Source organism: Dendrobates tinctorius, unplaced genomic scaffold, assembly GCF_039654945.1.
Source record: "Dendrobates tinctorius isolate UK_male_01 unplaced genomic scaffold, ASM3965494v1 ptg000070l, whole genome shotgun sequence".
Classification (NCBI taxonomy): Eukaryota; Metazoa; Chordata; class Amphibia; order Anura; family Dendrobatidae; genus Dendrobates; species Dendrobates tinctorius.
The window spans coordinates 70235635-70259647 of record NW_027361738.1 but is presented as its reverse complement, the minus strand read 5'-3'; the positions used below and the strand labels follow the sequence as shown (position 1 = coordinate 70259647).

The following is a 24013-nucleotide window of genomic DNA, read 5'->3' as shown; positions in this document are numbered from 1 at the left end:
AATGCATCTTGTTAAGGAGTTGCATATGTAAGAAGAAGCTGAGAGTCTTTATACCTCCCTATATTTTGCTTACCTTTCCTGTATTTTTCCATATATACTTACTTCCCTCTGCAGGATGCAGAGAGAAACAAGTCCTTCTGTGAACTATTGTGTAGGGCAGTGATACCAAACTTTTTTTATCGTGAGAGCTACATTCAGCTCCGAGAGGGTTGCAAGCCACATCCAGAGCCCTCCCCTTAGTAGTGGCATCCAGCTCCCGCCTCCTTCACAGTAGTTACCCCCATATGCCGCATGATAGGTGTAATGACAGCCAAAGATTCCCCACTGAAATAAAACCCATGCAGTATACTTGCATCCAGGGGTTTCCACCTTGTCATCATTCAGTGTTTTTTCATCAGACATTCCCACCAGGCTATTGCACCCAACTTCAAGCAGCCCCTATATCTGGCAGTATCATTCTATGTCCAGCTGACCACTTAATTTATATCTCCAACCGCATGTTTATTGTATGTACATCCAGATCTGCTTGTCTGTGTGGGATTACTAACGAAAGTCACCATCTGGAGACCTGATATTCACAGCAGTTTGCTAGACCTGGTGGTAGTGCACCAAGTTGACAGACAGCCACGGGACACAGATCAGGGTCCTGAGAGCCACATGTAGCTCCTGAGTCACAGGTTGGCCATACCTGGTTTGGGTATTTAACTAATAAAAAAGTACTAATGCCTGCTTTTGTGAGTCCCAGCTTGGCGTCAGCTACATCATCCACTGCGCACAATGCTTCTACTTCTGAAGTTACGTACAGAATTCGAAATTGATGGGGATTCTGTGTTCCGCGCAACATTTTCCTTGAACATTGGAATGTGCATGACACCTCATAAAAAAAATACCATATATAAAAATTTGCTTTTGTGGGTGGCACAACAATAACAATAGTGCAACAATTAAAACAATGATTAAGTTAAGTTTAAATATTGGCAGCAACTTTTTTTTATTTTTGCACGTCTTTTATTATTTTCCTTCTTGAAATTTAGCAAAGAGGAAAATGATTAAAAAAGATCCCTGCTCCATTAAGGAAGTTGTAATTAGCCCCCTCCGGCACAGACCAAACAACAGCATTTTGCAAGTAGAAACCCCAAGACGTCTAGATGCACAATAGATTTACAGGCCGGCATTCAGCGAGTAACCGACTATTTTAATTTTGCAGAGGAGAATGTTTTCATTTGGATAGTTTGCCAAAACGATTCCTGCTATAAGTTGTTAATTATAGTGAATTTCTTTACATGCCGGTTATTCACAGTTTCCAGTTATCCTTCTTTTATGTTCTCTATTCATTAATCCGCGGTATTCCCATAAGTGCAAAATGGGTACTTTGCATATATTAAACCTCTTTACAAAAGCATAAAACGGGCGAGGAAGAAAAAAAAATAAACAGGAAAAAAAACTGAATATAATCTGCCATAATAATCTTGCAAAAGACAAAGTCATTTTCTCAATTTTTCATTTGGATTTCTGTGTGCGAGCCACTTTTGCATAGAACATTAATTATTGTGACTTTTAAAGGGACTGTTTAGCCTTGAGATACGGGGCCTGCATGCTGTGCCTGTGTCTGGGCTGCGGAGGGAAAGTTTGCAATCTGGCTTTTCAAATGGAAAAGTAATTACTGCCTGGAATATAACAAAAAATGTTACTCGCTGCATCCCAGTTAGAGTTTTATTGGTTTCCGATTGTGATTTGAGAATTTTCTTTTAGCAATAAGTTAGGTTAGATTTATTCTGTGTATCTTAATATTCCAGAAATATCTGCCAAACCATTATCTGTATTCTTACCATGGTGCAAAGAGATTGATTTATAGTTTTTTACATACTGATATTGATGTCTGCATACCACGAGCTGAAAACGTACCCTCTGGTGGTAGAATGTTTTGAATACTGAAAGTTTCTATACCTTATGGCCCCAGGCCAGGCCCTGACCCTCTACTTTTCTGGTGAAATTATTATAAAATATCTGAAGTTTGATGTTAATAAAAAACTACTCTTTAATGGCTGACCAAAATGACAGTTAGGAAAAACGAGCAAAAAAACAATACTAAAAATGTGTCACACCTCAACACTTTACAGAAAACCATTTTACTCCCAGTTTTCTAAAAATGACCTGAATGAGGGTTTTTTTCATCTTGTTAAATTGGTAAAATTGCAAAGTGATTGTAAAAAAAAATATTTTTAATTTTACAGTTTACTGCTCAATATCTAAGCTACCTGCCAGCTATTGTTAGGCTCACCGGGTGAGATAAATCCTCTAAGCTTTAGGTCCTGATGGGCCCACGGACCCAGAGTGTTGACCCAGCAAGCAGGAAGACACGTGGGGATCGAGGGCTTGGCACACACAGGAATCTAAGGAGCATTGAGATGCATGAAATGGAACCCAGAGAGAATGAATGCACACACAAACATAAACACAAAACACACAGATGGTGGAACACACCAAAAATAGGACTAGAGTCTCAATCCCAAGATACAGGTGTGTGACTAAGGGCCCTTAATTAGGTCTAGAGAGATGACGCCATTGATCCACTCCAGTCAACTTGGAAAACCCAACGTGGAGCACAGCAGATGGCAGCAAAATTCAGGGGAAGGAAACAGAGCCCGGAAATCCGGTACAGGTGTGTACACAAAAACACAGATGGGGGAGCACACCAAACATATGACTAGGGTCGCAATCCCAAGGCACAGGTGTGTATCTAAGAAGCCTTAAATAGATTTAGAAAGATGATGTCATTGATCTACTCCAGACAAATTATAAAACCCAGCGTGGAGCACAGCAGAGGGCAGCGAAATTCAGGGGAAGGAAACAGAGCCCAGATATCCGGAGCAAAATAAAGCGACCCTGCTCGTGAGAGCTTACACTCTACAATGAGCATAGGTTGGTATACATGCATTGTGTAGGAATGTGTTCACACTGGGAGTTTCTTGTACTCTGTAGAAACAGGGGCATGACTCCCTCTTTTTGAGCTAGGCATTCCATTAAATATAGCTTCCCACGGACAGGTGTCCGAACACTCGGGTCTGTATCTTATCTATATAGAGGTCAGCTGACACAAGGTGAGGTTCTAATAGTAGAGATAGGATAGGACCACCCCGATTGTATACACCTTGCTGTGGTTGGATTGATTTTATTCTTTTTTTAATCAAAATAGTGTTAACTAAGTGCTCTGTTTTATTTACAGATTCCTTTTAACAGTACATATTCTTCATAGTATACTATTTATTTATTTTACTCATTTATATAGCGCCATTAATTCCACAGCGCTTTACAGACATTATCGGCATTGTCCCGGATGGAGCTCACAGTCTAAACTTCCTATCAGTATGTCTTTGGAGTGTGTCGAGAAAACCGGAGAACCCGGCGGAAACCCACACAAACACGGTGAGAACATACAAACTCCTTGCAAATGTTGTCCTTGGTGCGATTTGAACCCTGGACCCAGCACCGCAAAGCAACAGTGCTAACCATTGAGCCACCATGCTGCCCATATACTATATACTATAGATTACTATTAGCGACAAGACAGTCCATGATACCCACAAGACCAGGTTTAAAAACCACTAAGCTAAATCATTTCACCTAATCCATTTAATACAGTCATAACCAAGAGATGACATTTTTTGCAAATTACAGATGGTATTAAAAACTTAGTTTGTATTCACAGACAGTTCACAGATACCATGAATGTTGTAGCATTTGAGATTATTGTGTGCGTTTTGTATATTTTTAGAAAATAATTTGAGAATCAAGGATGTATGGGTCTCTTGTGCTAAAGTAACTATTGAGAAAAAGTCACCAAGGGGGACCGGAGTCTTTCTTAGAATAAATTGCAAGGTGAAATTCATCAAGCATTGCCAAGACCTTGTTAGGCAATAAAAATGTAAATGCGGGCTCTCTATTTAGGGAACGTTTAGAATCGCCCCAGACAAGGACCATCGTGTCATCCTAGAAACCGTATTTTCATGCTCTGTTATACTTTCCATTCCCACAATCTAAAACATGTTTATATAAAAGACAAATGCATTAATAAAATGTAAAAGAAAAGATAATCGACTTTCATCAATGATTATATGGTACTAAATATTGACTTGTATTATATATATATATATATATATATATATATATAAAACATAGAGGTAAATAATATATATACGGTACATATATATATATATATATACTGCTCAAAAAAATAAAGGGAACACTATTCTAAACACTGTTTTTCGGTGATTACTTTGTATCTCCGCTCATACAGCACCCACTCACACAAATGATACACCATTTGAAAGGTAAACTTGCCCCCTTCAGCAAGAAAATAGCCAAACAAACCACACATCCATGATTTGATCACAAAATACAGTTTAAACATTCATTTTCATAACCTGCAGTAAGGAAAAATGACCTGCAGGTAGCACCACAGTACCCCAAAGCACACTACCACAAAGCTGCTTACATACATCACAAACAAATCCAAACATTTGCCTTGGGGGCTTTCCAGCTTGCTGAACTGCTTGTCCAGCCTATTTTAGCCAAACTGGAGGATTGCACACTTCACTGCAAGTGAGAAACATATGCAAACACATTTGTAAACATGCATTGCCTATTGAATTGCACACTTGCTCCATTCATACTCCACCCACACAAACAAATGATACACCATTTGAAAGGTCAAATTACCTGCAGGTGGCAGCACACTACCTCAAAGCTGCTTATAGACATCACAAACAAATCCAAACATTTGCCTTGGGGTCTTTCCAGCTTGCTCAAGTGCTTGCCCAGCCTATTTCAGGCACATTGGAGGATTGCACACTTCACTGCAGATGAGTCACATATGCAAACACATTTGTAACCATGCATTGCTTTTTCGCTGATTACTTCACCCCACACACACAAATCATACACCATTTGAAAAGTAAACTTGCTCCCTTCAGCAGCAAGAAAAAACCCATCATCTCATTAAATACATTTACATTTGACCAGCCTGCTTTTTCTGAAATTGCCTTCGCCCCAGACAACCAATGTGCGAAAATTTTGCACGGGCCAAGCTAGTACTGTACTTATAACACTACACTAATATATATATATATATTTACACATTTACAGTAGTGTAGTATTATGAAGTACAGTATTATAGTATTTTATATAGTTATATATATATTGTGCTGTTTTTAATTTTTTTGTCCTTATGTAATTATCTATAAAATTCACAATTGCATAAAGAAATGTTAATAAAATGTAAAAAAGAATTGACTTTCAACAATAATATAGTATTAAATATTGATTTCCGTTTTATATATATACAGTATATATATATATATATATATATATACAGGCATATATACAGTGGGTACGGAAAGTATTCAGACCCCTTCGTAAATTCAAAAAGGTTCACTTTTTTCTCATTAATGTACACTCTGCACCCCATCTTGACTGAAAAAAACAGAAATGTAGAAGTTTTTGCAAATTTATTAAAAAAGAAAAACTGAAATATCACATGGTCATAAGTATTCAGACCCTTTGCTCGGACACTCATTTAAAGGCCCCGTCACACTAAGCGATCTCGCTAGCGAGATCACTGATTTTGTGACACATCAGTGATCTCGCCAGCGAGAGCGCTGTGTGTGACGGGGATCAGCGACCGGCCCCCCTGCTGGTTATCGCTGATTGTGCTCGAGCGGCCTGGGCCGTTTTTCGATCGCTGGTCTCCCGCTGCCCAGTGCGCATCGCTGCGTGTGGCAGCAAGAGACCAGCGATCAGCGACGCTGGACGCTGGTTGCTAATGTAAATGTCGGGTATCCAGGAGCCGCGGCTTACCTTGGAAACCGGTGTACACGCTGGTTTCCAAGGTAAACGGGTATCCAGGAGTCGCGCTCCTGGATACCCGATGTTTACCTTGGAAACCAGCGTGTACGCCGATTTCCAAGGTAAACAGCGGGTATCCGGGAGTCGCGTGGCTCCTGGATACCCAACGTTTACATTAGAAACCAGCGTCGCTGGTCCTGATCGCTTGGGCTCTCCATGTGACAGCTCTCCAGCGATCAGCCTAACGATGTCCCAGTGGTCCCATCATGTCGGATCGTTGGTGGGATCGTTGGGACATCGTTTAGTGTGACGGGGCCTTTAGTCACATGCTGTCCATTTCCTTGTGATCCTCCTTGAGATGGTTCTACTCCTTTATTGGAGTCCAGCTTGTCACGCTCGCGCCTTGGCTGAATGGCGTGAGCCGGGGGGTTGTGGCCCCACTGTGCCACAAACCATACTACCCTGGAAGGGGCGTGACTGCGACAGCTACCTCGGTCTTCGCTGGAGCTGGAGCCTCTGATGGTGAGGTCAGGCTTGTGTGGCAGATAGCTGTCGGGTGCCACTCCAGGGGGGTTTCTGGTTGTGGGTGCAGATCCCACTCGGGGACAAGTCACTTGGACAGGTGTGACTAACAGGCAGGCTGAGACACAGGGCAAGCAGGCACGGCTGAGACACAGGGCAAGCAGGCGTGGCTTGGTACACTGACAGGCACGGCTTGGAGACACAGGACAAGTAGGCACGGCTTGCTGACACAGGGCAAGCAGGCACGGTATATGAGGGAACAGGTAGAGACCTGTTCACACAGCGGGTACCAATACTGATACAGGCAGGAAGGGGTGGAATATGAAGGAACAGGTTTGGACCTGTTCACACAGGAGGTGCAGGTATGGATAGAGGCAGGAAGGAGTGGAATAAGAAGGAACAGGTTTGGACCTGTTCACACAGGAGGTGCAGGTATGGATACAGGCAGGAAGGAGTGGAATAAGAAGGAACAGGTTTGGACCTGTTCACACAGGAGGTGCAGGTATGGATACAGGCAGGAAGGAGTGGAATATGAAGGAACAGGTTAGGACCTGTTCACACAGGAGGTGCAGGTATGGATACAGGCAGGAAGGAGTGGAATAGGCGGAGCCGCAGGAGTGCGGAGTAAGCTGAACCACAAGGTCTGCGAAGAGAAGCTGCAAAAAGAGGTTCTGCAGCGGCAGCAGGAGCGGAGCAAAGCTGAACCACAAGGTCAGTGAAGAGAAGCTGCAGCAAGAGGTTCTGCAGCAGCAGAGCAAAGCTGAACCACAAGGTCTGTGGAGAGAAGGTGCAGCAAGAGGTTCTGCAGCAGCAGGAGAGCAGCAGGCAGAGCTGCAAGGGTGCAGCGGCACAGACAGCTGCAAGGGTGCAGAGGCTCAGACAGAGCTGCAAGGGTGCAGATGCTCAGACAGAGCTGCAAGGGTGCAGAGGCTCAGACAGGGAGGACACAAGGAAAGACACAGCAGGGAAGGAAACCAAAGACAAGGAGGCAGGGGTAGGACAGAGTTCAGACAAGGTACAGGGACAAAGACTAGAGGACCAGGATATTCTGCCTCCTTGCAGGCGGAAGGACAAGTAAACACAAAGCTAGGACCAAGACACAGAGACCAGGATATGCAGCCTCCTGGAGGGCAGACAAAGAACACAAAGCAAGGCTAAGAGTATTCCTACAGAGAAGGAGATACACAGAACAGGGCCCGGCTTCCTCAGCAGCAAGATACTAACTGAGTATAGACATTGCACAGGCAATGTTCAGTGGGTGTGGCAGATCTAAATAGTCGAGGGCGCTAGGTAATGGATCAGGGACAGATTGAACAGGTGCACCCTGACTGCATAAGAACCAGAGGGTTCTGGTGCCGCCCCCCTATACACATATAGCCAGGAAGCATACAGAAGAACAGAGACACAGAGCACAGGACTGGCAGCAAGCAGAATTCACAGCATGACCCGGAGCAGTGAGTAAGTTGGTGTGCGGGGGAAGGGAGGCCATGCAGTGATGCCAGCAGGGTTGTTACAGTACCCCCCCTTTACGGCCCCTCTTCCTTAAGCCTGCCAGAATGACCCTATGAAGGAGTATGGAACCACACACAGTCCAGGCTGACACGATTCTCTTCAGGTAGGGAGGAGTATGTGGGCCATCAGGAATCCTAGCATGCCAAGTCTCTTGGTGTCCAGCGGAGTCACTTCCAACACAGAGGGTACAAAGACTTCTTCCTCCTGATTGGCAGAAAGCAGGCACCTGGAAGCTTCAGACTTCACCCCTACATCAGCCGGCCAGCTAGAAACTGAAGACACCTTCACCGAGTCCATTTTTAGCCCGTTATCCCAAGAAAATTTGACCACCTCCTCCAGGTGGGTGGGAAACAGAGATACATAGGCCATTGTTTCCATCTCTACATCCACCTGCCACATGGAAGCTGGAGGCATACATACAGGAATTAATTTCAGCCTATTAACCAGAAAAAACTGGACTACCTCCTCCTGGTTAGAGGTTGAGTGAAGCTCTGTCTTGGGACCTTCACCACTAGGCCACAGGGAAGCTGAAGGCATACACTCCGGATCCATCTTCAGCCCTTTATCCTGGGGAAGACAGTCAAGAGGCAGGGATGCTCCAGGGAGGAGATGACCGGTATAGTTGCTGGGGATGTGTGAGGAGACTGAGACCGCCTCCCCCTCTTCAGAGGCATCCTCACACCTTGACTCGGCGACTAGTGAACCAGGCGAAGAAGACGACCTTGCTGACTAAATGCAATGCACGGGAACCAGACACCTCTTGTCACTTGGTTGTTTTAAGTGCGGTGCCCTGCTGGGTCTCCAGACGTAAATGGGCACAAGGATTTCTGGTTCAGAATGGCCCATGGGCATACGAGTCAACAAGTGGAAGATGAACTTCTTCATGTATAAAGCTACGACCTGGAGCTGTAGTTGTCCTTGTAGGACTAGTCTGTTCTCAATAGGGCTCGGCCACCTCGAGACAACGCCCACGTCGGCTTTGGGAGCTGTATGACAGAGACCACACACTGACTCCGTATGGCTGGCAGTTTATACACACCAAAGCTCCCTGAAGGCAGAGAAACAGTCATTGGCTTCACAGGACAGAAACCGTCAGGATGTTCCTTCACCAGACCAGATTGTGGCTGCTAGCTTGCCAGCTGCTTTTTCTTAGACCGCTTGGATCTTACACGGGAGGCCGACTTGGAACAGGAGTGTCAGGGACTGTCACAGGCGGTTGAGACGATTCACCCACAGGTTCCTCTTGTCTGGTCCGTCTCTGGAATCTTGGAGGGGAAGACTTTTCAGGAGCAGCTGGACGAGGCATGTCGAACACTTTACGGAAGGCCACCAGGAAGGCCCCCAGGCTCATGACGACAGGGTCCCCTGCTTCCCAAAGGGGACAGATCCACATCAAGGCATCACCAGCTAGGTAGGACATAATGTGTCCCACCTTGATCCGGTCAGAGGGGAAACAAGCTGCATTCTGCAGGAAGTAGTGCAGGCACTTTTTCAGGAACCCTTGGCACTCTTTAGGGTCCCCGTAGAACCTAGGAGGGTCTGCTGGGTCATGCTCTTCATAGGCCAGGAGCTGCTCATAGATGGCCTTGGAGACTATGAGTGGTTCAAAAGTCTCAACAAACGGAACCACGCAGGGCGGAACAAATTCTTCCGGTTGCTCATACTGGCAGGACAAAAGTTCATGACGCTGTGCGAGCGGAAGGACTTGGGACTCAGCAGGGACCATGGCCTGTGCAAACTGTCACGCTTGCGCCTTGGCTGAATGGTGCGAGCCGGGGGGTTGTGGCCCCACTGTGCCAAAGACCAGACTACCCTGGAAGGGGTGTGACTATGACAGCTACCTCGGTCTTCGCTGGAGCCTCTGATGGTGAGGTCAGGCTTGTGCGGCAGATAGCTGTCGGGTGCCACTCCAGGGGGGTGTCTGGCTGTGGCTGCTGATCCCACTCGGGGACAAGTCACTTGGACAGGTGTGACTAACAGGCAGGCTGAGACACAGGGCACGCAGGCACAGCTGAGACACAGGGCAAGCAGGCACGGCTTGGTACACTGGCAGGCACGGCTTGGTGACACAGGGCAAGCAGGCACAGCTTGGAGACACAGGGCAAGCAGGCATGGCTTGGAGACACAGGGCAAGCAGGCACAGCTTGGAGACACAGGGCAAGCAGGCATGGCTTGGAGACACAGGGCAAGCAGGCACGGCTTGGGGACACAGGGCAAGCAGGCACAGCTTGGAGACATAGGGCAAGCAGGCACGGCTTGGGGACACAGGGCAAGAATGCATGGCTTGGAGACACAGGGCAAGCAGGCACGGTATATGAGGGAGCAGGTAGAGATCTGTTCACACAGCGGGTACCAGTACTGATACAGGCAGGAAGAAGTGGAATATGAAGGAACAGGTTTGGACCTGTTCACACAGGAGGTGCAGGTATGGATAGAGGCAGGAAGGAGTGGAATAAGAAGGAACAGGTTTGGACCTGTTCACACAGGAGGTGCAGGTATGGATAGAGGCAGGAAGGAGTGGAATAAGAAGGAACATGTTTGGACCTGTTCACACAGGAGGTGCAGGTATGGATACAGGCAGGAAGGAGTGGAATATGAAGGAACAGGTTAGGACCTGTTCACACAGGAGGTGCAGGTATGGATACAGGCAGGAAGGAGTGGAATAGGCGGAGCCACAGGAGTGCGGAGTAAGCTGAACCACAAGGTCTGCAGAGAGAAGCTGCAGCAAGAGGTTCTGCAGCGGCAGCAGGAGCAGAGCAAAGCTGAACCACAAGGTCAGTGAAGAGAAGCTGCAGCAAGAGGTTCTGCAGCAGCAGAGCAAAGCTGAACCACAAGGTCTGTGGAGAGAAGCTGCAGCAAGAGGTTCTGCAGCAGCAGGAGAGGAGCAGGCAGAGCTGCAAGGGTGCAGCGGCACAGACAGAGCTGCAAGGGTGCAGAGGCTCAGACAGAGCTGCAAGGGTACAGAGGCTCAGGCAGAGCTGCAAGGGTGCAGAGGCTCAGACAGAGCTGCAAGGGTGCAGAGGCTCAGACAGGGAGGACACAAGGAAAGACACAGCAGGGAAGGAAACCAAAGACAAGGAGGCAGGGGTAGGACAGAGTTCAGACAAGGTACAGGGACAAAGACTCAAGGACCAGGATATTCTGCCTCCTGGCAGGCGGAAGGACAAGTAAACACAAAGCTAGGACCAAGACACAGAGACCAGGATATGCAGCCTCCTGGAGGGCAGACAAAGAACACAAAGCGAGGCTAAGAGTATTCCTACAGAGAAGGAGATACACAGAACAGGGCCTGGCTTCCTCAGCAGCAAGATACTAACTGAGTATAGACATTGCACATGCAATGTTCAGTGGGTGTGGTGGATCTAAATAGTCAAGGGCTCTAGGTAATTGGTCAGGGACAGATTGAACAGGTGCACCCTGACTGCATAAGAACCAGAGAGTTCTGGCGCCGCCCCCCTATATACACATAGCCAGGAAGCATACAGGAGAACAGAGACACAGAGCACAGGACTGGCAGCAAACAGAATTCACAGCATGACCCGGAGCAGTGAGTAAGGTGGTGTGCGGCGGAAGAGAGGCCATGCAGTGATGCCAGCAGGGTTGTTACACAGCTGTGTTTAATTAAACGGATAGGACTTGATTTGTAATGGCACACACATGTTTATATAAAACCACCCAGCTCTCAGTGCATGTGAGACCAAATGAGAATCATGAGGTCAAAGGAACTGGCTAAGGAGCTGAAAGACAGAATTTTTGCAAGGCACAGATCTAACCAAGATTACAAAAGAATTTTGCAGTACTCAAGGTTCCTAAAGGACCCGTCCCACTAATCGATGCACCAGCGATCCCGACAACGATATGACCTGGTCAGGATCACTGGTGCCTCGCTACATGATCGCTGGTAACCTGTCAAACAGGCAGACTCACCAGCGATCAGGACCAGCGAGGATGCTGGTATCCAAGGTAAATATCGGGTAACTAAGCGACGCGCGTGCTTAGTTACCGGATATTTACCTTGGATACCAGCTCACAGCATCTGCTTACAGTGCTGGGAGCTCGTTGATCGTTGGCCTCCCGCTGCCACATGCAGCGATGTGCGCTGGCCAGCGGGAGACCAACAATCAAAAAATGGCCCAGGACATTGCTGCACGATCAGCGATACCCGGCGGGTGGGGCCGGTCGCTGATGCGTGTCACACACAGCGATCTCGCTGGCGAGATCGCTGTTGCATCACAAAATCAGCGATCTCGCTGTGTGTGACGGGGCCTTAAGAGCACAGTGGCCTTCAATATCCTTAATGGAAGAAGTTTGGGACTACCAGAAGTCTTCCTATACCTGCAATCGTGGGAGAAAAGCCTTGGTTAGAGAGGCAAAGAAGAACCCCAAGATCACTGTGGCTGAGCTCCACAGATGCAGTATGAAGATGGGAGAAAGCTCCACAAAGTCAACTATCACTGCAGCCCTCCACCAGTCGGGCCTTTATGGCAGAGTTGCCTCTCCTCAGTGCAAGACATATGAAAGCCTGCATAGAGTTTGCTAAAAAACACATGAAGGACTCCCAGACTATGAGAAATAAGATTCTCTGGTCTGATTAGATGAAAATAGAACTTTTTGGTGATAAGTGGTATGTGTGGAGAAAACCTGGCATTTCTAATCACCTGCCCAATACAATCCCAACAGTGAAACATGGTCGTGGCAGTATCATGTTATGGGGGTGTTTTTCAGCTGCAGGGACAGGGCATCTGGTTGGAATTGAAGGAAACATGAATGCGGCCAAGTACAGAGATATCCTGGATGAAAACCTCTTCCAGAGTGCTCTGAACCTCAGACTTGGCCAAAGGTTCACCTTCCAACAAGACAATGACCCTAAGCACACAGCTAAAATAACAAAGGAGTGACTTCAGAACTACTCTGTGACCATTCTTGACTGGCTCAGCCAGAGCCCTGACCTAAACCCAATGGAGCATCTCTGGAGAGGCCTGAAAATGGCTGTCCACCAACGTTCACCATCCAACCTGATGGAACTGGAGAGGATCTGCAAGGAAGAATGGCAGAGGATCCCCAAATTGAGGGGTGAAAAACTTGCTGCATGATTCCCAAGAAGACTCATGGCTGTACTAGCTCAAAAGGTGCTTCTACTCAATACTGAGCAAAGAGTCTGAATACTTATGACCATGTGATATTTCAGTTTTTCTTTTTTAATAAATTTGCAAAAATTTCTACATTTCTGTTTTTTTAGTCAAGATGGGGTGCAGAGTGTACATTAATGAATGAAAAAATGCACTTTTTTGAATTTACCAAATGGCTGCAATGAAAAAAAGAGTGAAAAATGTAAAGGGGTCTGAATACTTTCCGTACCCACTGTATATATGTAACATAGAGGTCAATATTATATATTTGCTCTATGTTGTTTTTGTCCTTATATAATTATCAATAAAATTCCTAAATGCATATTGATTTTTGTGCCTACTTTTGGAATACATTTTTGGGGGGTTTATAAAGTCTAAAAAAAAAAACTCAGAGGCCTGTGTGAATATTGTATTTTTAAAAATATTATGATATCAAAAAGATACATTGCCAACAAATTGATAACAAATAATGCATTAAACACAAAACCTGACTTTAACAATCGGTCCCTTTAAGCCAGGAGACAGTTTTCTGGTTTTAGAACTCTGGTTACAATTATTGCTATAATTTCGAGGTTTATTGCTGCACAGATTTGTGGGCCGGTTACTGTGCGCAGTTCTCCAATGGACGAGTTCATTACAATAAAATCAGATAGTTGGCACAGAGAGTCATTTTGGTGTAACAATACACACTGACATGCGAAGCTTCTAAAATATTGCTTTCTGAAAGAATTTTGTGAACACCATAAAGACTGAAATACCCAGGAGAGCATGCACAAGATTGTTATAGTCTCTCAGATATCATGCAGTATTTAACTGTCAAGTCTCTCGGCATGTGAAAAACAAATACATTAACTTTTATTCCCAGGTTGATAGAGATTTTCTGGAAAGCAGCACAAAGTGGCATCTAGTACCGTTCTTGTTTTCTATGGTCAAAAATGTACCTGTCAATATTTTTTTTAATTAAAGACTCAAAAAAACTTTCGCAAAGTCCTGACTGAAATGTATAGGACACAGGAAGGTTGTAAATAATACCTACTTGTAAAGCACTTGTCATCTGATGATCCAGATCCGTCAGCTGCTCAGTGATCCTCGCGGTGGAGGAGAGACGGCGCATGAACAAAGACCAGCTAATTAGTGAGAAAGGCGTCGTATTAAAAATGGCAACACACTTGCCTCAGTGCCTGATAAAAAAATATTTCCCTTTCTAGGCTTGTTGCTTTACTGACTTGATATTCAATTACTGATTTTGGGTTGACTTGCTTAATTCCTCTTCTACGTCACTCCCTATGGATTGAGTGGGTTCATCATGAATCGAGAGTTCTTTGACAAAATGTTTATTGCGCTCTTAGACCCCCCAACGATAAATAAATGGAAGGGGTTGAGAAGTTGAAGTGCAGAAATGTGAAGGCATTGTGAAAACTCAGAAGAGTGGCCAGATGAGTCAAGAAGTTGGTAATTCTGATCATGTAGAGCTTGGTAAGATGTACATATCCTCCTCTGGATCATCCACATGGTCATTGACGAACTTCAAACGGGCCTGGATATGTGCTGGCGTGAGCAGGGGGACCTTGCGTGCCCTGTAGGATTTTAATCCATGACAGCGTTGTGTTTTATTAACGGTAATGTTTGAGACTGTGGTCCCAGCTCTCTTCAGGTCATTGACCAGGCCCTCCGTGTAGTTCTGGACTGATTCCTGACCTTTATCAGAATCATCCTTACCCCACGAGGTGAAGCCCCAGACCGAGGAAAATTAACAATCATCTTGTGTTTGTTCCATTATCTAATAATTGTGCCAACAGTTGTTGCCTTCTCACCAAGCTGCTTTCTTATTGTCCTCTAGCCCATCCCAGCCTTGTGCAGGTCAACAATTTTGTCCCTGGTGTCCTTTGACAGCTCTTTGGTCAAGGTCATGATGGAGACGTTGGAGTGTGATTGATTGAGTGTATGGACGGGTATCTTTTATACAGGTGCAATTAATACAGGTAATGAGTGCAGAGTAGGAGGCTCCTTAAAGAAAAACTAACAGGTGTGTGAGAGCCAGAATTCTTGCTGGTTGGTCGGTGATCAAATACTTATTTCATGCAATAAAATGCAATTTAATTATGTAAAAATTATACAATGTGATTTTCATTTTTTTTTTATTTTTAGATTCTGTCTCTCACAGTTGAAGTGTACCTACAATAAAAATTACAAACCTCTCTATGCTTTGTAGTTGGGACAACTTGCTAAATTGGCAGCGTATCAAATGCTTATTTCCCCCACTATATAGCATACTCATCCCCCGACGGCGTATCACAAAATCAAGGTTTTTTTTTTTCAAAGTAGATCTTCTCTCCACTCATATCTTGGGGTATGTTGAGCCAAGAGCAAAGGTAAGGAAGGACACATCTGTAGCGGAAAGTAAGGAGGAACGTCAATTGGCCATGTAAGCTGCGGAATAAGAAAAGATCAGCATAAAAAGATCAGCATGTGATAACTAAACTGTGAAAAACTGATGAAAATATATGAAAATTGATTGTTACCACCATACTTTTTTATATGAACCCCACAGTGTGAGCAGATTCTGGATTTGCTTTTAACGCAAGAATCTTCTGTCTATCATAATTATCCCTTTGAGCCGAGCAAGATTTCGCTGTAAGGACACTTAAGGCCTCTGTCCATGGAACTCATTTATAACGCGCATGTGGCTTTAGTTATATCTACTAGTGGGCAGAATTTTCAATGTTTTCTAATATTTTCTCCCTTGATCCTAGTAGCTTGGAGGCGATTCTCCCATTATCAGCGGAGAGATGACCCACACATGGCGAGGTGTCGGAGCAGAGAATAATACTGCCATTTATATCGCCTTCCATTAAACTCTCTGCCATTGTTTGCTATGATAGACATCTATTGAGGAAAGGACAGGCTGATTTACATAAGCATTTGGTGACCTGGAGTTGTCAGAAAACCCTTTTCTTGCATGTAAAGAGCTCGGAGACAATTAGTATCATCCTCAATTCACTACTTGTTTTTGCAACACCTGATTTAGTGGCCATGGTGTCTCTGTTACAGATGACAGCTCAGGCTTCATTGCACATGGTCATTAGCAAAGTATTCATGGTGCACAACAGCAGGAGGCCATCTTTAAATGCCAGTGCTGCTTCCTACTGATAAATATCTTTAAATGGCTCTAAGTGCTCCTGAAAGAGTCATAAAACTTGTATTGATCGGAGTGTAGGTCATGATCTAATTAAAGAAAAGTATGCAGCTAATAAAAAGCCAGTACTAATTTAGGAGACAAGCTAAAGTTGGACATTCTCACCTTTCAATAGTTACATTTGGCTATAGTGATAAAGGTTTATGCTATGTTTCATGTACATTAATAAATTTGTCAAATTTGCTGTAGTGGAAATTTGTGTCTACGTTAGAGAAAAGCCACTATTCGGCCAAAACGTTGTCTTTCTTATTATATGACACTAGTGTGGTACAGAACGCATTATAGACTACTAGTTCATTTGCAAATTAAAGGAGTTGTCCAGCTTTTTAAAAAAATAAAAAAATGGCAGGGATGGTCTTCAATAATAAAATGAGGTATATTTATTCAATTGAAACATCGAGCTAAAGCTTTGGCTGTTACAAAAGCCTTCACCGGGATTGGAACCGATGACATTCTTGTTCATCAAAAAGAGTAACAGGTTACACCTTTGTGGTCCATGGAAACACATCAAAGGTCTGGATGTGTCTGGAAATGGAAGCTGCATACACAAAGTGGTAAGCAATTTTTAATTATGATTATGTTAGGCTCACCTGGGGAGGTGGATCCTCCAAGGCCAAGGTCCGGGTGGGCACATGGGCCACCAGCATCATAGGTATTGTAAGCCATAGGCAGACAGGTAACTCAGGTACTGAAAGCCACAGGCAGACAGGGAGCTGAGGTACTGGATGTTACAATTCCACCATTCACCGCATCCTAAGGATGCTGTGAGTGACAATTCACCAGTCCTATAGGTTTAAGGGCATAATGAGCTGTCAGTATTATGAATGACAACTCGGCTGTCCAATCTGGCGGAACCTCTGGGGTTTTCTCCAGATGTCGCCCATTCAGGATAATTACCTGGCTATTTAGCTTGCTGGCAGGGATTAGAAGGTTGCCGGTTGTAGCTTAGCTTAATTTCTGTGTGTTTTCTCTATACTTTGAGTTCTTATATTATGATCTTTGTTTTCAGCCTTGGATTTGCCTTTGACCATACGTCAGCTTATCTCTATTGTCTTGATCCGCTTCCTTCTTGGAATTCAGACCCCAGACTGTGACATGACTATGACTTTAAAAAAAATTTTAGCACTCAACTTTTTGTCATAAGTGAAGAGTTTTATTTGCACTCACATATAAACGTTTCGGCTGTAACAGTAAGCCTTCATCAGTACACTGCAAGGTCAATAAGAATATATACAGACAAATCAGATGCTACAAATAGGATCAGAAACCAAATGATAAACAAAAGAAAAAACGTTAATCAGTGCACAGTGCATCAGTGCTTGGGAGGATGGGTTGAAACAATAAAAGGTAAGGTTTGGACAAAGGAAGAAAAAAGCGGACATACCAAGACTGCTCTTGTTCATTAGGTTTCCAAGCATTAGAAGCCCTTCGGAGAGACCACAACATCATTATTAAACCCGCCGATAAAGGCGGGTCGATCGTAATGGATAGACAGGACTACTTGAAAGAGGTGATGCGCCAACTCAGTGACAGTTCAGCCTATACAATATTATCACATGATCCCATAAAAAGTGTCAGGGATTTCATTAACACCATCATTACTGATTATACCCTCAGAGGGGTGATTGACACAAAAACACGTGACTTCCTGACAAAAACAGACCCCATTACTCCGGTGTTTTACATTCTTCCAAAGGTACATAAGAAATTGGAGTGTCCCCCGGGCCGACCCATAGTGGCGTAGACAGAATCCATTCTGTCACCCCTGTCCATACTTTTGGAGAAAACACTTACTCCCCTCACACGCCAAGCACCATCTTTTCTACTTGATACAGGGGATTTTCTTAAGGTTATACGTTCTTTAGACCACATTCCTAGAGACTCCCTTTTAGTGTCCTTCGTTGTTAAGGACCTCTATACTTCAATTCCACATGATTTGGGCATCAGCTGCATCAAGCAACTATTATTAAGATCTGAAATTAATAGTGACATGGCCAATTTTTGCATTGAGTTACTTACATTGGTACGCACCAAAAACTGCTTCCTCTTTGAGGATACATTTTATTTGCAGACAAAGTGGACCACGATGGGGTCCAACGTCGCACCACCTTATGCAAATACATTCATGGCGATCTTTGAGGACGAAATAGTGTATTCTAACCTTCTTTTTAAGACCCACTGTTTAATATGGAAAAGATTCATAGACGATATTTTTTGTATCTGGACGGGTCCACCACACACTTTGGAGGAGTTTACAACACATTGAATATGGCCTGGTCTGGCTTATCTTTTACCATCACGAGTGATGCACGTGAAGTGAGCTTCCTAGACACTAAGATTATCAAGAGTCAAGAGAGACATTTAAGCACTGACCTGTTTGTTAAACCTACAGATCGCAACAGTTTATTACACTGCAAAAGCTTACATCCCCTCTCCACTAAGAAGTCCATACCCTCATCACAATTTAGGAGGGTTGAACGCATTGTCTCTGATCCTGCTGTTAGTGAGACTAGACTTAAAGAGATGTACAAAAAATTCAAAGGGAGAGGCTATCCTCCTGACTTATTAGATCATGCACTTCATCCTCCTACCTCGACCCGCTCTACAGCAACAGGTCGAGTACCTTTTGTTCATACGTTTCACCCATATGTACACATTTTACATCGTTCCATAAGGAAACACTGGGGTCTTCTAAGGGAGGCACATCCTGAGGTCATTGAATTTCATCTGAATTTTTTACCATGTTACAAACGCCCTAAAAACATCCGGGACTCTTTAATCATAGCTGACATTGGCTCGGGTATAAGATTATCAACACAAAGATTTCTCTCCACTCCTAAGACAAGCACCCACTCATGCTTGTATTGCAACCAATGTGGGAATGTACTAAAGGGTGACCATTTTTATCACCCACATTCAGGCAAACGATATAAGATTAAAGACTTTACCACCTGCGACAAAACCTATTTGATATACTTGATTAAATGCCCATGCGGTCTTCTATATATCGGTGAGACCACACAACTAGTGTTGAGCATTCCGATACCGCAAGTATCGGGTATCGGCCGATACTTGCTGTATCGGAATTCCGATACCGACTTCCGATATTTTTTCAATATCGGAATTCGGCATCGGAATCGGAAGTTCAGTTGATTGACGGCCTGACGTCATCATGATGCGCGGTGTGTGCGCATCATGATGCGCCGTCATTTCGGGCCTTCCGGGGGTCTCTGCCGGCCTGCCGGGGGGCTGTGCCGGCCTGCCGGGGGGCTGTGCCGGCCTGCCGGGGGGCTGTGTGGACTGCCCGGGGGGCTGTGTGGACTGCCCGGGGGGCTGTGTGGACTGCCCGGGGTCTGTACCGGCCTGCCGGGGGGCTGTGCCGGCCTGCCGGTGGTCTGTGCACCCTGTGGGGGTCTGTACCGGCCTGCCGGGGGGCTGTGCCGGCCTGCCGGGGGGCTGTGCTGATGTCCGGGGGTCTGTGCAAGCATCGTCCGATGGGACTACAAGTCCCATCTGGCGATGCCTGCTACCATGACAGTGATTGACACATTAGCCAATGATGGGACAGTAGTAGTCCCATCATCCGGCTAATGTGTTAAATGTTAAAAAAAAAAAAAAACTCCATACATACTACATGCATGCTACATACATACTACATGCTACATACATACTACATATATACTACATACATACTACATACATGCTACATACATACTACATGCATGCTACATACATACTACATATATACTACATACATGCTACATACATACTGCATGCTACATACATACTACATACATACTACATACATACTACATGCATGCTACATACATACTACATATATACTACATGCATGCTACATACATACTACATACTACATACATACTACATACATACTACATACATACTACATGCATGCTACATACATACTACATGCTACATACATACCACATACATACTACATACATACTACATACTACATATATACTACATGCATGCTACATACATACTACATGCTACATACATACCACATATATACTACATACATACAATACATACTACATACATACTACATACATACTACATGCTACATACATACTACATATATACTACATGCATGCTACATACATACTACATGCTACATACATACCACATACATACTACATACATACTACATACATACTACATGCTACATACATACTACATATATACTACATGCATGCTACATACATACTACATATATACTACATGCATGCTACATACATACTACATGCTACATGCATGCTACATACATACTACATACATACTACATGCTACATACATACCACATATATACTACATACATACAATACATTCATACAATACATACATAGACATACAGTACATATAACATAGAGTAACATACTTACCAATACTTGTCACATTGTTCCCCGAAGCCATTGTCGTCTACGGAATAAATATTAACATAACAAACCACAAAAATACTCACCCACGATCCGAAGCAGTCCACGAGTGTGTCCCACGACGATCTTGGGTAGAGAACTGCAGCATCAGATGATGCTGCCGTTCTCTACGGGCTGCAGGAATCCAATGACGGAAGGTAGGTATCCTTCCGCACTGTATTCCTCCGCCACTTAAAAAAAAAAAAGTCCCTAGTCTCACTTTATGCCATTGCTGCGTGGGAATTTCCCACACAGCAATGGCATAAAGTGAGACTAGGGACTTTTTTTTTTTAAGTGGCGGAGGAATACAGTGCGGAAGGATACCTACCTTCCGTCATTGGATTCCTGCAGCCCGTAGAGAACGGCAGCAACAGCTGATGCTGCAGTTCTCTACCCAAGATCGTCGTGGGACACACTCGTGGACTGCTTCGGATCGTGGGTGAGTATTTTTGTGGTTTGTTATGTTAATATTTATTCCGTAGACGACAATGGCTTCGGGGAACAATGTGACAAGTATTGGTAAGTATGTTACTCTATGTTATATGTACTGTATGTCTATGTATGTATTGTATGAATGTATTGTATGTATGTAGTATATATGTGGTATGTATGTAGCATGTAGTATGTATGTAGTATGTATGTAGCATGCATGTAGCATGCAGTATGTATGTAGCATGCATGTAGTATATATGTAGTATGTATGTAGCATGCATGTAGTATATATGTAGCATGTATGTGGTATGTATGTAGCATGTAGTATGTATGTAGCATGCATGTAGTATGTATGTAGCATGCATGTAGTATATATGTAGTATGTATGTAGCATGCATGTAGTATATATGTAGTATGTATGTGGTATGTATGTAGCATGTAGTATGTATGTAGCATGCATGTAGTATATATGTAGTATGTATGTAGCATGTAGTATGTAGCATGCATGTAGTATATATGTAGTATGTATGTAGCATGTAGTATGTATGTAGCATGCATGTAGTATATATGTAGTATGTATGTAGCATGTAGTATGTATGTAGCATGCATGTAGTATGTATGTAGCATGCATGTAGTATGTATATGGTATGTATGTAGCATGTAGTATGTATGTAGCATGCATGTAGTATATATGTGTTATGTATGTGGTATGTATGTAGCATGCATGTAGCATGCATGTAGTATATAGGTAGTATGTATGTAGCATGTAGTATGTATGTAGTATGTATGTAGCATGCATGTAGCATGCAGTATGTATGTAGCATGCATGTAGTATATATGTAGTATGTATGTAGCATGTAGTATGTAGCATGCATGTAGTATATATGTAGTATGTAGCATGTAGTATGTATGTAGCATGCATGTAGTATATATGTGTTATGTATGTAGCATGTAGCATGCATGTAGCATGCATGTAGTATGTATGTAGTATATATGTGGTATGTATGTAGCATGCAGTATGTATGTAGCATGCATGTAGTATATATGTAGTATGTATGTTGCATGTAGTATTTATGTAGTATGAATGTAGCATGTATGTAGTATGCATGTTGTATGTATGTAGCATGTAATTTTTTTTTTTTTTTTTTTACATTTAACACATTAGCCGGATGATGGGACTACTACTGTCCCATCATTGGCTAATGTGTCAATCACTGTCATGGTAGCAGGCATCGCCCGATGGGACTTGTAGTCCCATCGGACGATGCCTGCACAGACCCCCGGAGCCTGCACAGCCCCCCGGCAGGCCGGCACAGCCCCCCGGCAGGCCGGCACAGCCCCCCGGAGCCTGCACAGCCCCCCGGCAGGCCGGCACAGCCCCCCGGCAGGCCGGCACAGCCCCCCGGAGCCTGCACAGACCACCGGCAGGCCGGCACAGACCACCGGAGCCTGCACAGACCCCCTGGCAGGCCGGCACAGCCCCCCGAAAGGCCCGTACAGACCCCAGAGAGGCTGTACAAGGGCAGGAAAGGGTTTTTCTTATTCCGATACCGGAAGTCCCATAGACTTGAATGGGACTTCCGGTATCGGAATCGGCGATACCGATACTTTTTTTAAAGATCGGCCGATACCATCCGATACGATACTTTGAAGTATCGGACGGTATCGCTCAACTCTACACACAACCCATTAAGGACCGCATCAGTAAGCACAAGTCTACAATAAGATGTGGAAATACACTACTACCTTTACCCTATCACTTCATCACAGCCGGACACACCATTCCACAATTGAAATTTCAAGTCATCGAGCACGTCCCCTCTCCCCGGAGAGGGGGTAACCGTATCCAACTTCTCAAACAAAGAGAAGCCTTTTGGATACATGAATTACAGACCTTAACGCCAAAAGGTCTCAATAGGGAATATGACTTATCTTTCATTTAATAGATATTGGCCACAGAGAGTGAAGTGTGTCCTGGCTATTGGATTCTATTTATCCATATATTGGGGTATTTGTAATATATCCAATTAGGTAAACCCACAAGGCTACAGTATGGTTACATTAATTGTGTGGATCTGATTTTTGTCATTGAACTCATTTGTATGATAATTCTAACATATTGTCTTATCTCCACAGAGTCGTCTTTATTGAAACGTCACGCAATTGTCACCTTCCTGGTCTTGTTTACCCCTCGGACTCTCCCCTTGCGCACCCATTTGTTCAATTTTTTCCTCTTTTTTCTTTGTCCCCTAACACCACTCTTCCCTTTTCTTTTTTCCTCCCTTCCTTTTCTGCTCTTATTTTCCTTTCCTCAATATTTATAGGCACTACAGACAGATAGACATATATCATTGGTGGTCTAGACATGTGTGCTCTAATACAAGGCAGCACACAGATAGCAGGCATATAGAAGACGCAGGTCCACTCCATCCTTATTATGTTGGTGCAGACACATATGCACTGATACAAGGCAGCACACAGATCGTCATGTCCTCCTTAATGAGACACTGAGTGCAGGCATACAGAAGGCGCATGTCCGCGCTATCCCCATTACACGTCACACACAGAAACGCCCCTCATTCACCGCCCTGCTTCACAGGGTTTCAGAGCGATGACACACTCCACCGCATCACTTCCTGTGATGCTATCCAATCACTTCAGATGATGGTCCCGCCCTCCGCCTTCTTATACCGTGGCATTACACACCACCATGGCCTGTCACAGTAGCGGTGGATTCCGCGTACTGTCCAGGTCACACGGCGCCACCACCCACCAACGATAAGACATTGATTCCTTTAACACACATATTTACTTTATTACAGACTGCCGTTTTAACCCCCGCCTTCATTTACCCACAGAAACGGCTATCCATATAACCACATGCACATGAACACGGCCATCCATATATTCATATATGTTCCTGAGGCCGCTTAGATACT

At 44.3% G+C, this 24013-nt stretch overlaps 1 protein-coding gene across 2 annotated transcripts in view; it reads left to right on the top strand.

Annotated features, from left to right (window-relative positions):
* Window positions 1-24013, top strand: part of PLXDC2 (plexin domain containing 2) — a 674841-nt gene that overhangs the window by 101015 nt on the left and 549813 nt on the right. Inside the window, exon 1 of one of the 2 annotated variants that reach the window (XM_073581847.1) lies at window positions 3354-3426. The exons of the other annotated variant lie outside the window; for it this stretch is intronic. Coding sequence (XP_073437948.1) covers window positions 3369-3426 — 58 coding nt within the window. The 5' untranslated portion in view covers window positions 3354-3368. Of the gene's footprint in view, window positions 1-3353; window positions 3427-24013 lie in introns of those variants that run through there. 2 annotated transcript variants of the gene reach the window in all.